Raw genomic sequence first — 20,394 nt, 5'->3', positions numbered from 1 at the left:
TTATTGCACCATTAATGCTGAACAAAGACATTTAACGCTCCTTACCAGTTTTGGTATGAAACAAGACTGACTGTTTCGTAGCTTTCTGCAGGACCCATTTTACATACTAAAGCTGATCTTGCTAAGGAGTCTCGGAAGCCGTCTTTGAATATGGACGTTGGACTCAAGTTTTCTATATATATTAGGTTCAATCCTATATAGAAAACAACATTATTATCTTTATCTACACAACGATTATTCCAACGTGAGTTTGAGCTATCATCAACTGCTTATCTTCAAAACTCAACATACAGAAAAGCAGCACACGCTTTATTATCAATATCCGATCTTCTGAGATCATATTGTGCTGATGTTTCGTAAATCTCTTCTAGCTTAACACTTTGCTACATCTTTAAGAAGAGTTTGTAAACTGGAAAAGAGTTTTTTCCAGAACCTTGTTGTATTCGTTTTTACTGAGTCGTGTAACTAAGAGTTTCAGTAGGCCAAGGGTAAGCCCTACTGAAGTGGGTGTGTACAAGTGTTGTACTGTAATATCCAAAGTCTTTTAGTGATACCTTCTGAAAATAGAAGAAAGGGAGACGTAGAAGATTTTATCTTCGAACTTCCAGAAACAACCATTGTTCTTCTGCCTACAGTTTTATTGTGTTTCACCGTACTCCATCGGATCATTTCCGTACTTATTATTGTGATCTGCTGGACTTACTCTTGAACAAGATAAGCTATAATCTCTTACAGGATTCTAGCATCTTTTGCAAAATCAACCAACAAAGGAAAGAGTTTATTCAACCCCCCCTCTAAACTCTATATCGATCCCCAACGTAGGTTTAGGTTTATGGTTTGAGGGGTAGGGTTTTAAGTAGAAAATATGTGCACTAATGAGCCTTAATTTATTTATTAAAAAGGTTTTGAGCCCATTTAGCATAAAAACAAAACCATCAAACCCAAAAACATTCTCGAAAAATATTTCGTTTAGGTACGTTTTTTTAAATTATTACATGAGCCCTCAAAAAGTCCCCTAATTCGATAAAATTTGTGTACCAGTTAAAAATACGACCCGACGAGTAAAAATACCCACCAAGACCCAATTTTCAAAAACATCCTTGAAAACCGCTCCTAACAATTAATTAAAATTAAACATGTAATAAAAATAATTTTTCTGATAATTCCCCGATCTTCGTTCCTCGATCGAGCACGAAATGCATCTAGAAACCCTAATACGTGAACTTTTAAAAATTTCGTGAAGTAACTCCTAACCATGCAATAATTATGCACCAAATGCATAAAAATAAATAAATGCATAATTTAAATAAAACCCTAAGTTGCATGCATTCAGGTTACGTAAATTTAAATTTCCCGGGTCTTACATTCTAACTGTCCTATATCAGTTGATTAGTCTGGATGCTTAATTTTTATTTGAAATATTTGTACAAATCTATACTTACCTCTTTCAAATCAATAAAAACTCTCATTACTGAATATGTACGAATATGTACATTAATTTATAAATTTTTCTGTACATTATTTTAGAATTGAATTCTAAAATAATTTGAGCTGAAAATGGTTGTGTTATCCATACTTATCAATTTATTATCCTTGTATTATAGATATTTATCATATCATCCCACGACCCAAACAGTACCTTAAATATTTAAATTTTTGATTACCAAAATTAATAATTCCACATTGTTGGAGTATCATAAGTTTCAGAGTTTGACAAATTAATCTTAAAGGAACTAAAGAATCCAGCTGATTGAACAGACGCAACTGAAGACTTTGTTTTGAACTAAACTGAAAAACCCTATTAACTGAAGTTTTCGTAACTGATAGGAAATCAGTTATACCTTATAATGCCCAGCTGAACTGATCAGCTGATCAACTGACTTCTAATCAGTAGGCCTCGACATCAGTTAAAAGATCAGCATAACAATCTGACAGGTCGTACCATAGCAGAACAGCTCACTACAAAAAAAATGGCTTTTCGCAGCGCACAAATTCTCTTTCTACAACGCACATTGCACGCTGCACAACTGCAAGTTGTTGAAAGTTCAAGATTATCCGCGGCCGTTGATACAATTATCCACATTGTATCAACGGCAGTTAATATTCATATCCGCAACATGATTATCACTAAAATTAGCGACGGGACTGAAACCATCGCTAATTTGCGACAGTTTAATATGTACTGTCGCTAACATTAGCGATGTTAGCGACGGTTCTGACGAACCCGTCGTTAATTAGCGACGGTTTTTAAGGAAGTCGTCGCTAAATAGCGACATACTAGAAAAAACCGTCGCTAATTAGCGACGGCATTGTCAAAATCATCGCTAAAACTAACGACGGTATAAATATAATTTGTCGCTAATGTTTTTAGTAAAATAAAAAAAATTACATTTATAATTTAATAAATCTAAAAAAACTTACACTTTGCTAACAATATTCATGTTCTTAACTAACACTTAAATATTTATCAAAAATTGAAACTAAAATCGTTTAACAGAAAAATATTTTAAGTGTTGTGAAGCGGTGTGGAAGAAAATAGTCCGAGAGTGCGTATATTTATAGACAATTTGCGACGATTAGTCAAAAACCGTCGCTAATAGCGACGGTTCTATATTAAATCGTCGCTAATGAAAACCGCTGCTATTAGCGACGGTTTAATCATAACTATCGCTATACTAGCGACGATTTTAGCAAAACCATCGCTAATTTAAAAGGTCCGGGTTTTAATCAAACCGTCGCTAAATATAGCGACTGTTTAAGAAAAATCGTCGCTAATTTAAAAATTATGACGTTTTAATTTAAAAATTGCGACCCATTTTTCCACGGCGCACAATAATATGCATGCCGTGAATAATAATATTGACGATGTGTGATTAATGTACGTCGTTAATGTCTATACACAATTTTTTTTTAAATTTTTTTTACTATTAACAAGTCACATAAACATGCACGTTGTCGTTTATATAATTTATTAATAACACACATAAATGCATGCTGTAGATATTACTATCCGCAGCGTACTTTTAATGCACGCCGTTATTTCTGTCAAGTGCAACAATATTAACAACGCACATATGGGTGTACGCCGTTAAAAGTAATATTTGCAGCGTGCTTTTAATGCACACTGTTGATGACGTGCTGCGAAAAATAATTTTTTTTGTAGTGGCTATATCAGAACAGAACAGTCTGAAAACCTTGTACTACTGTCATATAAAACTACTACACGCCGAATTAACGGATATTTGTCATTAAATGAACATTAAATGCATTCAATGTGACCATTGAGATCGAAGACTATATATAGCTTCAGTTGAAGGTGTGTAGTGAACAAGAACAAGCGAATATACAAAGCAATCAAACCAATCAACTGCGATACACTTTACTATCTTATTCTCAAGATTTCCGATCGCATTTTCAAGCTCTACACTTATTGTATTTATCAGTAGCATTCAGGCTACGAATTAGAGCATATTTCAGTTTTACAATCTGTGAAAGAAGTGTTATACTAAGAGTTTCAGTTTGACAGTGTAAGACCAACTGAAGTGGATTATTATAAACTGTTGTAATATATCAAAGTATTTTAGCGAAATCATATCCTTGAGATAGAAAAGGTGACGTAGGAGGAGCATTTGAAATCTCCGAACATCCAGAAAAATTCTCGTATTCATTTCAATTATCAATTCTATCTATTTAAAATATTCAATCTATATTTCAGTCTTATTCCGCATTTGTTTGAGTTGACCGATTTATATCGACACACAAGATTCTCGGATCAGTTCCTCACAAAACTGATTCATATTTATAAAAATAATTTTTATAAACTGAAATGTTTATTCAACCCTCTTTTAAACAGCACCTTACTCATCCCAACTGATCATAACGTACATATTTTATTTTTTATAATATTGTACTCTCAAGTATAATGATGAGTATTTGGCTAGTTCGATTATCCATCAAACTGAATTGAAGAAAACAAAATTAATCGAAATTTGTGTTGGACAAATCGAACCAACATATTTTTTTTGTTAAACTGAATTAAAAATCGGTTAATTCGTCGGTAACCAAATTAATTGAATTTTTAGAAAACAAATAAAAATAAAGTTTTAATTAAAAAATTTAATATAAAAATTGAATTTTATTGATTAAAAAACAAGCTATTTTTACTTCCATTTATGTGGCCTAATAAAATTTCACACTCTGATATTTCAATATTATGACCAACAAATCCCAATAGCATGTTATGATAACTTCTGATTTAAAAAATCAATAAAATTATATATACGTTTTATTCAGTTTAACCAAAATTTTATAGTAAATAGCAAAATCGAATCAAATAAACCAATTTAATCATTTATTTTAAAAATAAATATAACTTTCAAATAAACTGAACCGAATGTTCGAATTAAATTTGTTCGATTGATTAAATATGCTGAACCTCTTTTGCTGAACCTTACAGTGCAACTGAACCCATGAAGTCTCGCAATTCAGTGGCAAATATCGAGATTAATTTATGAAGCAAAAAACAAAAACACGTTAATGCATATTCTAATTTTACATTTTCTTATGCTAAAAACGTGTTGTCCTCGACATTTTTTTTTCCTATTAAATTATTTTTTGAAAACCCTAACCCCCATTGGCCCCCAATGAGCAGGTTCGACATTTCAATCAATCACCCGTAGCCCCTAACGGAGGATTGCTGAGGAATATCGTGCATTGCTGCCGGGGTTAGTTATCTCAATCTTCCATTTTCTCAAACCAATTCATACCTTGTTTCCCTCTTTCTCCACTCTCCTTTTTGTCTTCCGATAACCATGTTGGTTGAACATGATCTTTTTGTTTTGTTTTGTTTTTGTTTTTATGTATTTTTATGCTATTGTGAGTATCTAGTTTCGATTATTCTGAGTCAAGAAGTGGATTGTCGTTTATATAGCTTAGGAAGATTGGTCATTGACATGTGTGTTTGCTTTAATTTGTTTTTAAGTGGGCAGTGTGAGTTGATTTCAGACACGTTGTTAAGTTGATTTCAGACACGTTGTTATGATTCTGGTACTATGAAGCATTTTGTAAAGTAAGCGGTGGAGCAGCAGGAGCAAGATAGAGGAGGGTGGAGCATTAATGAAAATATATTCCATATTTGGTATCTAATTTTCCTAATAGAAAATATGAAGCCCGTGGACTTGTATACTGTCATCATGTCATCGAAATTTCTGGGTCTGTAAATTGAAATCTTAATATACGAGTATAGCTCGTAGTTTCTTTACCATTCTGGGAGTGTTTTATTTTTTGTGAATAGTTCTAAGGCTAATATTTCTCGAGAATTTTCGTGTAGATAATTGATTCTTTGTTTCTAGAAGAAAGAGTTAATTTCGTGGCGAAACACTGTTTACTTCACTAATCAATAGAAAGGAAATAAAGAGATTAAAGAAACCACCCACCTTGGTGTAGTTTTGAAAGTCAAATAGACTCCAGTTCATTGTTGTATTTTCTACAATTTAGCCTGGATTCATGCTTGAGAGGATAAGTTTTTTTTATCAATATTCTGCAGATTTCAGAGTTCAGACTATGGTAATCAGAAGTCATGAACTGAACTGAATACCACATTGAAAACATTGTTTTTATTCATAGTTTTGGGGAACTTTTTTGCCCACTAGACTTGTTGCTTGTTGCAAAAGTGTCTGACTTCTTAGATGATAGGTTGGAATGGAACAAGATGACTTGCTAACCATGTTTATATGAAATTATAAAATGCTTCATGCATGAACTAATGCTTTGGTAGTGATTACTGTATACTCAATAATTTCTTTCAAGAATGTTTAACAATTTCTTTGCATCACTGATGGGTAATTCTGAGATGAGACTTTTGATATTCTGAGGTCTCGTGTACATAGGCATCACTTGTGTGCTAATGTGATCGAAATTATTCGTTGCGCTTGAGTATGATAATTGAAGCTACTGTTTTATCTTGTATTTTGAATAGTTTTATCTTTTAGACATGTGTTTTGCAGCATACTTGGATAAAAGACCTGCTAACATGGATATGAAACACTTACATTTGAACTGTAATTCATTTGTTGACATTCTCTTTCTTGGGAAAAAAGTACTTCCTCTCTCTTGTGGGTCTAATATAAAGATATCTTGATCTTTTTTTGGCTGTGGATAATTTTTCAGAAGTTTCAATTGCGATATGTTGGAAATCTTCAGACGTAAAATTTGGAATCTAGGAAGCTAAAACACAGCATCATGACATTATCTCGCCAACACAAAGAGAAGCTTAGAAATAATAAAGTGTCCCAAGATGATTGCATGGAGGGAACCTCAGCGCGGACAAGACCTATCAGTTATGATGATATTATGCTTAGAAGGAAAACCAGGGAAGATGCAGCTAAGCAAGTTGCGGATGTCCAGACACATATTGCATCATCAAAGGACTACATTGAAAATTTTCTTTATTCGCCAGAATCCCGTGGGCAACTAGCTGAGGATTTTATCACTACAGATACAAAGTATACATCAGATGATTCTCAGAAGCTAAGTTCTTGTAAAAAAGGGGATTCTGTTGCTTCTAACAGGGATGAAAAACTAGTTGAGGATAAAGATATAGTAGTTCGAGATACTAAAATCAAGTTAAAGAGTATAATAAGCAGCAATAGAGCCTCAGAGGGAAAAAGTGAAGCACATAATCACCAAAACAGAAAAAAGGATGGCATATCGACCTATGATTATGATGATGGTTCTTATCATCGAGTCAACTTTGTTAGAAAGGAGTTAATTTCTGAAAGAAGTTCAGAGAAATCCAAATTAAATAGAAAAGCACTTGATAATGTGGACGGACAGGTTTACAGAAACAGGAAAACTGATAAGTTTACGACCGGTGACCCTGAGAAGGAGTCTAAGAAAAGAAATGGTAGAGATATAATTCATACTGATGGAAGAAGAGACAAATCTGAGAAAGAAACCAAACACAAACGTCATGATGAAGAAGATAAAACTAGAGGTAGGACTGCTTGTAAAAAACACAATTCAGAAACAAAAGGAGTAGAATTAATGGGTGCCCATCATGAAAAATCCAAGGTAAGGAGGAATCAATCTCAGAGCAGAGAACGTGACAAGCACAGAGGTAAAAGGTCTCCTTCACATTCACCAAAGGAACATAAACACTCGTCTAAATATAAGAAACACCGTGGAGATTCACCCTCACATTTTCCAAAGGACAGGCCAGAAAGAGATCATTCTGTTGTTGTCAATAAGAGGATATCCGGAAATGGATCTAGTAGTCACAAAAGACATACAGTTTCTTCTAGTGGTCTAGGTGGTTACTCGCCTAGAAAGAGAAAAACCAATGCTGCTGCCAAAACTCCTTCCCCATCTCGCCGTTCTCCAGAAAAGAAGTTTGCTGGCTGGGATTTACCACCTGATGGAAAAGGTAGCATAGTTGCCAGTTCAACTTTTTCCTTGCATGCTTCAGATCAGAATTCAGCATTGAACATAAATGAGTTTCCCCGTGGTATTCCGGTGATCCCAGCAATAGTAAAACCCATTGGTATTTCTCATCTGACCTTACCGTCACAGATGCATGCTGTTGACTCTATTCAGCTAACTCAAGCGACACGACCTATGAGGAGGCTTTACATAGAAAATTTGCCAGCTTCAGCCACTGAGAAAGATCTAATGGAATGTTTTAACAATTTATTTATGTCATCTGGTTTTAGCTATGTTCAAGGAACCCAGCCCTGTATCAGCTGTATAGTATGTTCAAACTTTCCTTATTTTACTTCATTCGCATTCTTATTCATGTTTTAGAGAATGATTTAGTATTTTCTGATCACTGCAGATACACAAGGAGAAAAACCAAGCCCTTTTGGAATTTTTGACCCCAGAGGATGCTTCTGTTGCTCTATCTTTAGGTGGAAAATCTTTTTTTGGATGCAATCTTAGACTCAGGCGCCCCCGGGACTACACTGAAGTAACAGTACGAGTATTTACATGCTATACTTTCTTAAGACTTTATTTTTATTGTTGCGAAGTGAAATCCTATGTTTTGTGGAATGGAATATTTTGTTATGCATTCACAATTTAAAGTTTCATCCCTTGTTTTCTAAAACAAGACAAATTTGTTAGAATGTGAAATTAATTGAGTTTTGCATCTTTCGTTTATGGTGTTACACTAAGAAGTCTTTGTTCCCCTTTTCTATGAAGCTTCTATCATGCTTACTGTACAATTAAAGTTCACTTGAAAATCATTCAACCGGGTACAATCTTAGTGTCATTCTTGTTACCTGCTACGGGGTTTTTGTTCCAGTGTTTCTAATAGCGTATATGTGTTTGACTGTGTTATTTGACTTTTATCTTTGTAATCTTGAACGCCGTTCAACTTAGGGTGCACCATTTGTGGAATTTTTTTTTACTAAATTGGGGAAAGACATTGACTATCACCATAAAAAAATGAGGAAGGAAATTGATCTAAAAGAAAAAACTGTCAAAGGAAAAGATGTAGTTTAAGTTTACTCTTCTCTCGAGGTCAAACCATCGATCTAAACTCTTTATTTTTCAATTATCATTTATTCCTTTAGGATGGATCAGACATCCTCTTATTAGATTTTTATTTTGACAAAGAGGTGAACATTCATGATATTGATTCATTTTATAGGTTCGAGAACTGGTGGATGTGAATTTTTTTGAGACGATAAATATTCATGACTTTGGTGCATTATAGTTAATTCCATTTGCATTCCAAAGGTAGCCTTGTTCTGGCTGACTGGCTCTTTAGCTGCTTTTGTCTTTTCATAAAGTTTGTAACAATCCCTTGGGTTAATTCGCGCCAATAATACTTGGTTGCTGCAGATATTTCACCTGGGAGGACTCCTCAGGAAAAAAATTGTTAATATTAATGAAAATTAGATTTATTGATTTTCTTTTTGTACCATTAGCTTGATATAGCTGTCATGAAACTTGCAATTGGAATTTTGGTAGCTGTTTATTAATTCTATTTAGGCATTAATATTATCCTCTGGCTAACTTTGTCATTTTCGGTTTTTCTTTTATAGCCTATAGATTTTCTGTGCAGTCTGCACGAGGTTTAAAGTAGATGACTAACTATAATATTCTGGTGATTTCAAGCTTGTTGAGAATCATGCCATAATTACTATCAAGATCTTGGTGGGATAGAACTAGACTGACTGTGTGTGGGTCAATGCTTCACATTCACCTTTTTATTTTACCTATTTTCAGGTAATCGGAAACTTGACTAGTTTTCTGAGCTTTTAATCCATGTATGAGATCCTTTATTGGAAAATAATTTTGTGATGTATGAACTTATGATTCATCAGTCAAAAACAAGATTTTATACTTTTGCTGAATTTTGTAAATCGAAGAAGGCATATATAATTGGCCTTTTCTGAGTGTTTGAGGTGCTACAGGGAGCAAATTTTACCGAATATCGATATATCCTTGAAATTTGGAGTTTGGAGCCTTTTAGCCTATTATTTCGAATTAGATTCCGTTTTTGGTAAATGTTGAGCTGAAATTTATGAGTTTAACCAGTATAAACAAATGCTGGTCACTCTTATAACTATCAAACCATTTTTCTTTCTTGCTTACCATAAAAATTGTGTCTTAATTTTCTAGTGCTATATTGTATTTTACTTGCTAATTGCTATGTTCCATTGATTTTGTTCTCTGCATTATTTTCAGTTTTCTGAGGTGGTATATTGTGGTTATTATTCATGTAGCAGGTTTTCAGACAGTTGCTATTTTCATGCAGACTGGTCCTGACAAATCATTGGTTGCTGTTGATTCAGTTAGGAATGTTGTAGAAGATTCACCCCACAAGGTGTGTGATTGAAGCATCGTAATTCGTAACTCAATTTAGTGTTTGCTTATGCTTTTGTACTGAAATGATATACCCTCCACATCAACTTACATGAGCCAATTTTCTATTGAAGTGTATTTAATTTACTCTAGGCTTAGGCTTAGTTAGCTATCCTTCCATCTGTATAGCTCCTTAGGCTTAGTTAGCTATCCTTCCATCTGTATAACTCCAAGGTAGAATTCAGTTAGATGATATCCCCATCTTGTTTGTCACCTAGCTGCATTGTTCCTGTGTCAGTTTAAAGGATTTGCTTTGTTCCTGTGTCAGTTTTTAAAAGTGGTGATCAATGTAACATGAAGGAACCTGGTCTCGCATGAATAATAATTTACTGGGAAAAAAGAGTCTTGGCAATTGCATTCAAGATCTTCTGTGCCACTCATAGTGTCGTCATAAGTAGTTCCTGAGAAGGGCCTGTTGTAGCACTTGCATCCTCAATAAGCTTCTGAGGACCTATTATAAAGATGCATAACTTTATTACATCACATGAAGTTATGCTACATGGCTTGCGGGGGGCGTCCAATTAAAATCACCTGACTGCATGAAGCCTGTTCTGACATTAGGCCAACTGCAGAGGTTAAATCATAACCGACACTACTGCTCGACACCTTATAAAAACGAGAGAGAATTTCATATAACTTGTATAATGTAGAATAAGACCTCAGTCAATTTGTTTGGTGGTGATTGCATGTCATAATATATTTTTTTACAAAAAATTAATAGTTTAAAATATACGTTTGGAATTAGGATATAATATAATATAAAAAAGGATATAATATTGAAAAGGATATTTTTGGGAAGTAGTAAAAAAGTTGAATCAAAAGTAATAATTATGTGTATAGGTTGAAAAATAGTTAATATGTTTTTGGGAAAGAGAATGAAAATGAACTACATTAATTTTTATTTTGTGTCATAGAAATGATTTCAGGAAAACAAAAACAAACTATTAATTTATAAGTTTACTATAATATGGAAAAGGATATTTTTGGGAATTGTAAAAAAGTTGAATCAGAAGTAATAATTATGTTGAGAGGTTGAAAATAGTGAATATGTTTTGGGGAAAGAGAATGAAAATGAATCACATTAATTTTTATTTTGTTTGATAGAAAATGGTTTCAGGGAAACAAAAACAAACTATTAATTTCCAATTCCACTCTATATCCCCTTGATGATAAGAAAAAGAAAGAGAAGAAACTGCGACGTGGTTAACTAACTGGTTTCCTATCTGCTTTACCTGCGGATAGTAACTTTCTCCATTTGCGTTCTGACAAAATATTGCTCGAGTTTTCAGATCTTTATTGGTGGAATTTCGAAAGTTGTCTCTTCTGAAATGGTGAGTTAACACGAAACTATGTTCTTTACATGAGGTGTGTTTTATCTTTTCATATTTAGATATCTGACCATTCGATTGACTTTTGAACTCGCTCATCAGCTTTTGGAGATTGCTAGAGTCTTTGGACCTCTGAAGGCATACCGCTTTGAATTTATTGATGATAGTGAGGAAACATGTGCATTTCTTGAAGTATGTTTCCTAATTGTTTGCTTTCTAAAGCATTGACGTTAACTTTAATTAACTCCATCAGGCACTAACCATTTATCACCTCAGTATGTTGACCATTCAGTTACCTCAAAGGCCTGTGCTGCTCTCAATGGTATAAGGTTGGGTGGACGAGTTGTAACCGCTGTAGTTGCTACTCCAGATGCAGCTTTATTGGTAAGATATCTTTTTATCTGTTTATTCTTTGAGCTAATCGTGTTTTTATGTTGCATGAAGGGAGGGAGTTTCGATTGCCTAACCAGATAGTTCATTTTAGGAAAATGTTGGAAAACTTCCATTTTATGGGATCCCTGAACTTGCAATTCCCCTTCTTGCGAAGCCCACATCTGTTCTAAAGTTGCAAAATGTGGTGAGTGTTTTGTCGCATAAATGTGTTTTTTTATTTCATTTCTGTCTTATTCTGCTGTAATTTGAAATAAGGTTTTTTTAGATTAATCAACCTATCTTGGCAATTTGCAGTTGGATCCTGAAGGGCTCTTGTCTCTGTCTGACACCGGACTGGAAGAAATTATGGAAGATATAAAGCTAGAGTGTTCAAGGTTTCCATGAATAGATATATCTCTTTATGATTTCTTGCTGGTCTGTACTTGAATAATTTTCTTATCTTTTCATCGATTAGGTTTGGTGCGGTAATATCTATTAATGTTGTCAAGCCCACGAACTCTCCTGGCATGATGGAAGCGTATGAGGTACAAAAAGAAAATGCTTCAACTGATGGATGCGGCTTAAAGTTTGACGGTATTAACTACAGTACGAAACAGTTAAATGGAAGTACTTATGAGTTGGAAGAAGATAGATTAGAACCTCGAGAAATTCAAAGTGAATTTGAGAATAATAATCGAACTATGGAAGATAACAAAGGGGTTGATGAATCAGTTGAATCTGAGGATATCAATAGGTTCACAGTCATTGGTGATGGGTTTTCTGAAGAAATCGTTGCTGAAAAATCTGTGAAAAATGAAACTTGTGAACCATCTTCAGCAGACAGAAATGCTTCTGTCAAAGACCCACCCTTCCAAGAAAACTTTGGTGATTGCAATGTACAATCGACCAACAGACAAAATGATTCTGAAGTTGAGTTTGATCATAGTGATAAAAGTGCCAATACTATTCCAATGACAAACACGGAAAAGCCATTCGTTAAGGATGAGCTGATTTCCGAAGCAGATGATGCAAAAATCGTGAATCTTGTTGCATTGGACAGTAATGCAAGGAAAGACGCCAATGCTCCTGAGAATGGCTGTAACAAGGATATTTTATGTGATCTTGAGGACTTGTTCGAGCCTGGCTCTATTCTCGTAGAATATAAAAGAGCAGAAGCTGCTTGTACTGCCGCACATTGTTTACATGGCCGATTATTTGATGGTCATGTCGTAGCAGTGTCCTATGTTGATCATGATCTGTACCAAAGGAGGTTTGGCAGGTAAAAGAGCTTTATTTCGAAAGTGGGCATCACGAATTTTGACTGTGCAGAGAGCCAAACCCTTCAATGTGGTTTGCATCTTTAGTTTGTGTCTAGTTTTTGTATCAGAGTGAAGCTTCCCTACATTTGGTTTGTGTCACTTCAGGAAGCCCCTAGTTTTTCTTCATTTTCCTGTTTTACGGATTCTATTGATGTACATGTAAATGTTTTGCATGTCATTTAAATTCACCAAAGAAATGACCTGGACTACGACAGATCACTCGATGGACGAAAACGAAATTGTACGTATAAATTTTCTAATCGAACAGTTTTGCTGCTCTGACAACTAAATGTTTTTTGCCCTTCTTAATGTTCATGCATTTTAATTTTGGCAAAAACTTATGTGAAATGGTCTCACTGGTCGTATTTTGTGAGACGGATCTCTTATTTGTGTCGTATATGAAAAAATATTACTTTGATGCTAAGAATATTATTTTTTATTATGAATATCGGTAGGGTTGATCTGTCTCACAGATAAAGATTTGTGATACTGTTTCACAAGAGACTTACTCTTTAATTTTCATGGTGTTGGTTTTTGGGTAACATTTTTCTTCTTGTCCCAACCTTTCCCCCTCTAAAGTTTATGATTAGGTGGCATATTTATAGATTGATATTATTATCCTTGCATGTTCTTTCCTAATTTTGTGAAGATAATCTATCATTTTAAAATTTACAATCTTTCCTATTTAATTTCATCTATTGACAAAACATTATATCTCATGATATAAACTATAAAATACAAATTTCATATATAATAAATGCATAAAATAGTAATTAATTTTTTATGAAACTAATTTTCAAATTGGTAAAGTTTTTTTTAATCATAAATCATCTTCGAATATCAACGAATTTAAATAATATGAAAGATTTTATTTTAACAAATCTTAAAAGATGTTATGTCACTAGATAATAAATATTATAAATTATAATTACGAGCTACTATTATTATTTCTCAATGGTATTATATTATGAAACGTCCACTACTCATTGTGTTTAAAAAATACTAGAAAATTTTTGTTCCTTAATCTTGGTAATCCGAAACATACATATATATACTTTAAAATACATTGACATCATTTTTAAAATAAAACAATCAACTAACATTTAAAAATCCTAAAGACAATAGTTTGAATCATAAAATCATTAAACGTTTTACCAAACCTAAAAACATTATTTGAAAAATATAGCTCATACTATCAACCTCTCAAAAACCACTCAAAAGCATAAATAAATAGTCGTAAAAATATCTTTAACATAACTTGAAATCATAACTAGTGCGGAAAACTAGCGTCGGTCCTCGAGTTATATGCACCTTCAGTCCAACAAAGTCAACCATCAAGACCTCCCTTATTATTATTATCATAATCACCTGCATCAATCACCTAGTGAGCCTAAAGACTCAACACACCATAATCTTATTAACAAGTAATACATATACAGATCACAGTGAAAATACTTGTACTTAAAATATCGTTTTCATGAAGATGCATAAACTTTAAACATGAACATTTTCATAAACTTTTTCATAAACATTTTCATATTATCATAAACATTTCCTTTTTCATCATAAGCATATACGTTTTCCTTTTATTGAATTTGGATCGTTAATTGTGACTTTCGTATCATCAAAAGGTCGATGGATCCATCTATCATTGAACCACAGTACTGGGCGGCGAGGACATCAGCGACACTCTCACCTGTCAACTGAGCCTTGGCCTATCATCATCATATGAAAATACGATCGTCGGGATCCCTCTGGGCCTTTTCCCATAGACGGGCTTCCTCTGGAGTCTTCTCCAACGAATCCTTTGGGACCTTCTCCCGTAAATGGGCTCCCTCCGGGGCCTTTTCCCTCACGATATCTCCATTCATATCATCATTCATATCATCATAATAGTTACAATTACTTCACCTCCTCCAATGTTTCACATTTTTATTACTTTATAAAAATCATGCGTTTACTATTGATGCGATCCGGGCGAAAAGGATGAGCCGGGTCGGGTGCTCCACCGGATCTGCTATCAGTATGATGAGGTAAATAATAGCAAAATGTTCGGATCAGAAGCTTTCTTCCTAAGACAGCCGAGAAGATCTGCAAACAAGAAAACAACCACGTGAATGGGCGCCGGAGGGGTGTCCGGCGTGGTCACTCCGATACTTAAGTCAGTGAAGGACTCAACCAAGAAACCAATGTAACCAAGTGATGGTTGTGAGATTGGTGTGGAAGGTGAGTAGTAAATGAACAATAAATGTGAGCATTCAATATCTGAAGGGGGAGTAAATGCAAAGAGAGAATCTGTTATTTATAGTAGATGATGTAATGATGACCTCATTCTTTGTGATGCTCATTAATTATAGTAATGCGGCTGATTATACCCTATTTTTCTGACATGTCAAATCTCATACTAGTCACATTTAGCCTACTTGATTTTGTCAACCACTAGGATTGGTGTCAGAGATTGATCGGCCGCCCACACCCTACTTTGTTAGTATAATTAAATGCGGCACTCATATCGAAGTGGCTCGGGTAGAATGCCTTTCGAGAACTTACATGAAAGCCCGGGCATCAAATAGCCCGGGGAGGTTATGTCCCGGGTGTCCAACGGCTCGGCCTTCTGATTGGCCTCTTCACAGATTCTCCCAGTCAAGCTATTTCTCCGAGGTTCCCCGTCGTCCGAGACCCAAGCTTCCTTTGCCGGCCTGTCCTGCTGCCTTGGGTCATCCATGACCCCGGGGATAATCCATCTTCCTGACCCGGACACTATCCATGGCCCGGGACATCCCGGGCATTATCCATGTTCCGGGACATCCCGGGGTATCATCACTCCCTCTTTAAATAGTCGGGCTAGAGTCATACTCACTGTCCCGATCAGTCTTTTGTGCCCGATCAGGGGAAACAATTTGTCGTTTAGTATCCGAGTCATTAGGGCTGATGTCATGGTATTAGGGCTGACGTAAGCCCTAGAATCCCATCAGTCAGAAACTTTCCGTATTCCGAGAATATAAATCATCATGGCGCCTCGAATCCCGTGCCTGTCTTTTCAAATATCCGCGCGATTTCCAAGGTTAATCTTATCCGTCCAATAGTTTTGTGATCAACGGCTTAGATTAGTCTCTCTCTTATATATATATTCTTGCTTCGAATTCATTCAGAACTTTTACTTCTCTCGCTCTTACTCTCCTGCACTTCATCCTCTCTGGCGACGTTTTAGGCGATTTCTCCGTTTCAGTCACCAGTCATCACCTTCACCTCCTTTTTCCAGTAAGTTTCTTCCCCCCTTTTTTCCTACAATTCTCTTTTTTCTGTTTTCCTCATGTCCAACTCCACCTTCTCCACGTCTGGTAAGAACGTCAGGGGTCGGTCGGAGGATAACTCCCCGACCCCTTCTGAAACCTCTGTCCACATTCTCATAGGCATTCCCATCCCTCATTCCCGACCTCTTCCAAAAACCAAAGCTTCTTCCTCCCGTCCTACTAGTACCCTGGGTAAAGGGAAAGACAAAGTTGCAGGGCCTTTGTGGTTCTCAACAATGACTTCCACCCTTCGTTCTGGGCCCTGGAGGAGATTAGGTCCTTAGGGCCGATTCTTTCTTCCTACAAAATCAAAATTCCCGAGTCAAATGAGCACCCAGACACTCCTCCACAGGGTTTTCAAACTTTCTTTGTGGAATAGCTCAAGTGTGGGCTTCGGTTCCCAATTCATCATTTTTTCGAAGGGGTTTCTTTGGGCTCCCAATTAACCATCTCCATCCCAACGCCTTTAGGATCATGGCCGCCACATTCGTTTTATTCCGCATGAAGAACTTACCCATTAATTCCTCCATCTTTCATTATTTCTACTCTTGTCGGTTTAATGACGGGGTCTTTTCTTTCATGGCCCGGATGCATTATCGATTTCTGACAGACATCCCTTCCTCTTTGAAGGGATGGAAAACAAAATTTTTCTTTCTGCAACTCCCGACTCCCCTAACCTGCTCAACAGGCTTTTTGCCCTCGATGCCCACGCAACCCGAGCTTCCACGAGATTTCAAACTTCTTCCCCCCTTTATTCATGCTCGGGATGCCATAGAGGGCCAATCTTTTCTATCCTCAGTATTTATCGGGGGGAAAAGGGGGGACAATCTGGTTAATTATGGGATTGGGCACCGGCCTGAAGATCCTGTGGACCACATGATTGATGAGTTTGGTCAGGCTGGGTCACAGGTTGGTAAATTACTCTCCCTATTTTTTCTATTTTTTGTGTGTTTATTTTTTTGACTTTTATTTTTTATGCAGCCGAAGAAGAAATGATTAAAGCAAGTCTCTTGGAAGCAGCGGCCAAGAAAAAGGCCGAGCAAAAACAAGCCCGGGAGAAAATTGCCTGAGAAGCCCAAGAGCAAGAGGAACGCCGTGCCCGTCAAGAGGCTGAAGCCCGGGCAGATACGGAGGCCCGGGAAGAGGCTGTCCCTGCCAGGGAGGAGATTACCTCTCTGGTTAGTGAAGAGGACCCGGCGCCTCTAAATCACCGCAAGAGGAAAGCTGTGCTAGAGCCGGTCCTTGAGACGGTTACTGTGGAGGAGGAGGAACCTGAAGCTACCATCCAATCGTATCATCCTCCCGGTTCATCTGCTGGCCCTACTCTCCAGGGTGGAGTGCCTCTGGTCTTGCCGAATATATTTGGTGACGACGTGAGCTCAGATCTGGCTAAGATGCTGCGAGGTCTTCTTCGTCCCGAAGAGATTGAGCACCTCAAAGGCCTCCATCCCAACCAGAAACTATTTGAAGGGGTTTCTCGGTCTTTTTCTGTAAGTTTTTGTAAGTCTTGTTAATTTTTTAATGTACTGCCAGTTTCTGACCCCTTCTCTCTCTTTTTTTCAGGGCTTGCATATGCTCATATCTGCTTATGAGCATGTGGCTATTGCTGCCAGGCAGGCAAATAACCAAGCCTCCAATGCCCGGCGGATGTATGACCAGCTTCAAGAAGAGTTGGGCCGAGTAAAGGAGCTTCACGAGCATGTCTTGGCCTGGGAGAAAGCTGGCTAGAAACAGCAAGTAGACCTGGTCAAGGCAGAATTGGCTGAGGCTCAGAAAGCCCTTGCTGACTACTCGGGCACTGCTAAGCTAGAGGTGCAGGCGGCCAAGGAAGAGGCAGAATCCTCCCGGGCCCGAGCTGATGTAGCAATCGTTGCCTTGGAACTCCTGAAGACTGCCCAAGACGAGAAGATAACTCAATTTTTGCAGTCCCGGGAGTTCAAGAAGATGGTGACTGATAATGCTTTCCCCTACTTCGATCTGGGCTTCAACAAGTGCCTAGAGCAGTTCCAGGAGGCAGGCCTTGTCCCCTCTGACCAGGAGGACTTTCCTGATTTGGTCAAAGCTGCTGCATCCCTTCCTGAAGATGAGTAGGAAGAGGAGAAACAAGATCCAGTAGAATAGATTTTTTTTTCAATTCCCGGACTTCCGGGTACCTTGTAAATCATCCTTTTATTTAATGAAGTATCATTTAATAAATAATTGAGAATACTCGTTAAAAATGGCTTAAACTTCTCATATCTCCATGCTTCATAAAATTAAGAATGTTTTGAACATGTAATCGGGCTTAATAGCTGAGACATGGGTTTCTGAGTTAAATAGATGACCGAGGTGCGGGTCCCCGGACCAGAGGACGGATCCCTGAGTTTATTTGATGGCCGGGGTGCGGATCCCGGGGCCAGGGTACGGGTCCCTGGCCTTAGCAGATGACCGGGGTGCGGGTTCCCGGGACAGGGTACGGGTCCCTGGACTTATTAGACATTTTTCTGAACAATCTCTTTATTTGATACACAGATAACGGATTCATAGTAGATTTTAAACATAATATTTCTTCATATGGAAAGCACTCCATGACCTCTTAAGGGCGTGTCCCTGAGAATCTTCTAAATAATAAGCTGCTCTCGAGTTGACTCTTTGGATTACTTTGAAAGGTTCCTCCCATCGTGCTTCTAACTTCCCCACATCACCTACCGGCTTCACTTTTTTCATAATCAGATCCCCGACTTGAAAATCTAGTGCTCGAACGTGTTTATTGTAGGATTTCATTACCCGGCTTCGATAGGCTTCCATTCGAATGGCTGTCCGATCTCTTTTTTCTTCGACCAAATCAAGCTCAATTGCCCGGGTCTGATCATTGTTACTCGGATAAGATTCTATCCGAGTAGAAGATTGTCCAATCTCCACAAGTAAGACTGCTTCTGAATCATAGACTAAGCTGTAATGAGTTTCCCTAGTAGCTGTTCGAGATGTAGTTCGATATGCTCACAATATACTCGGTAATTCTTCAACCCAGTCTTTACCTTTTTCATGAAGTCGGGCCCTTTAATGCTTGTACAATGATCCTGTTTGTTACCTTATTTTGGCCATTGGCTTGTGGGTAGGCTACCGAGGTGAAAGATTGAGTGATCTTCATTTCTTTACACCAAGACGTGATTTTATTTCCTTGTAACTGCCTCCCATTGTCTGAAATTAACCTTCTTGGGATACCAAATCTGCAAACGATATTTTTTCCAGAGAAATTTCATCACCTCTTCCTCAGTAATTTGGGCCAAGGGTTCAGCCTCCACCCATTTAGAAAAATAATCCACAGCCACCAAAAGGAATTTTTTCTGTGCCCGGGCTATGGGAAATGGTCCCACGATGTCCAAGCCCCACTGATCAAAAGGATATGATGATGAGATGGATTGCATACTAGCCGTTGGATTGTGTTGAAAATTGGAATGATAATGGCAACCTTTACATTTTCGAACAAGTCGAACAACATCTTGGTTCATCTGGGGCCACCAAAATCCTGCCAATATCGCCTTTCGAGCCAGGGTAGTTCCACCGAGATGTTCACCACAGCACCTTTCATGTATTTCTCGGAGGACATATTCTACTTCATTTTCTGTTACACATTTGAGCGAAGGGCCCTGGTATGATCTCCTGTACAAAACATCATTTAAAAGGACAAACCTGGGTGCTTGTTTTTTTATTTTTAAAGCTTGAGCTCGGTCTTCCGGGAGCTTGGCATGGACTATATACTCGATCAGAGGAGTCATCCATGAACTTTTTCGGGTAGACGGCACCTCTTCATCAACAGAGAGCACTAGCCGGGTAAAACACAGACTTCTCGGGTACTTATGTCTGACATAGAAGCGGCTAATTTGGCTAAGGTATCGGCCTCCCCGTTCTCTTCTCTGAGAATTTGCTCGATACTCCAATCGGTTAGAGGTGCTGCCCGGGCTGCGATGAGCCCCAGATATTTGAGCATTTTTTCATTCTTGGCCTCGTATGTTCCTCTTATCTGTTGGGCGACCAGTTGAGAATCAGAGTATATAATGACCCGGGAAGCGCCAACCTCCCGGGCGGCCTGTAATCCAGCCAGAACGGCTTCATACTCAGCTTCATTATTGGTGATCCGGGAGTCGATTCTCAGGGCCAATTTAATCTTCTCTCCAGATGGAGCAATCAGGACCGCTCCGACTCCACATCCTGACAAATTCGACGCACCGTCAA

General features: G+C 37.3%; 1 protein-coding gene across 2 annotated transcripts; it reads left to right on the top strand.

Annotated features, from left to right (window-relative positions):
- Positions 1–4,571: 4,571 nt before the first annotated feature.
- On the top strand, positions 4,572–13,177 carry LOC142551253 (uncharacterized). Of its 2 annotated transcripts, none has more exons than XM_075660385.1 (10): positions 4,572–4,724; positions 6,169–7,746; positions 7,832–7,969; positions 9,761–9,829; positions 11,157–11,198; positions 11,298–11,387; positions 11,472–11,579; positions 11,680–11,772; positions 11,883–11,962; positions 12,043–13,177. In XM_075660385.1, exons 2-10 carry the CDS (start codon positions 6,241–6,243, stop codon positions 12,848–12,850), a joined length of 2,934 nt encoding a protein of 977 aa, XP_075516500.1. In that variant the 5' UTR covers positions 4,572–4,724; positions 6,169–6,240; the 3' UTR covers positions 12,851–13,177. The 2 variants fall into 2 exon arrangements, with proteins under 2 accessions (XP_075516500.1, XP_075516499.1); XM_075660384.1 differs by having other exon boundaries at positions 7,832–7,975.
- Positions 13,178–20,394: the final 7,217 nt, after the last annotated feature.

Source organism: Primulina tabacum, chromosome 7, assembly GCF_025594145.1.
Source record: "Primulina tabacum isolate GXHZ01 chromosome 7, ASM2559414v2, whole genome shotgun sequence".
NCBI lineage: Eukaryota > Viridiplantae > Streptophyta > Magnoliopsida > Lamiales > Gesneriaceae > Primulina > Primulina tabacum.
This window is presented reverse-complemented; position numbering and strand designations above follow the sequence as displayed.

Bases quoted from the DNA above. Each gene is read 5' to 3' on its own strand.
- LOC142551253 (XM_075660384.1), top strand. From the start codon at position 6,241: ATGACATTATCTCGCCAACACAAAGAGAAGCTTAGAAATAATAAAGTG. The intron at 7,976-9,760 runs GTATTTACATGC...ATTTTCATGCAG, and splicing joins ACACTGAAGTAACAGTACGA to ACTGGTCCTGACAAATCATT. The intron at 11,963-12,042 runs GTTTCCATGAAT...TTCATCGATTAG, and splicing joins ATAAAGCTAGAGTGTTCAAG to GTTTGGTGCGGTAATATCTA.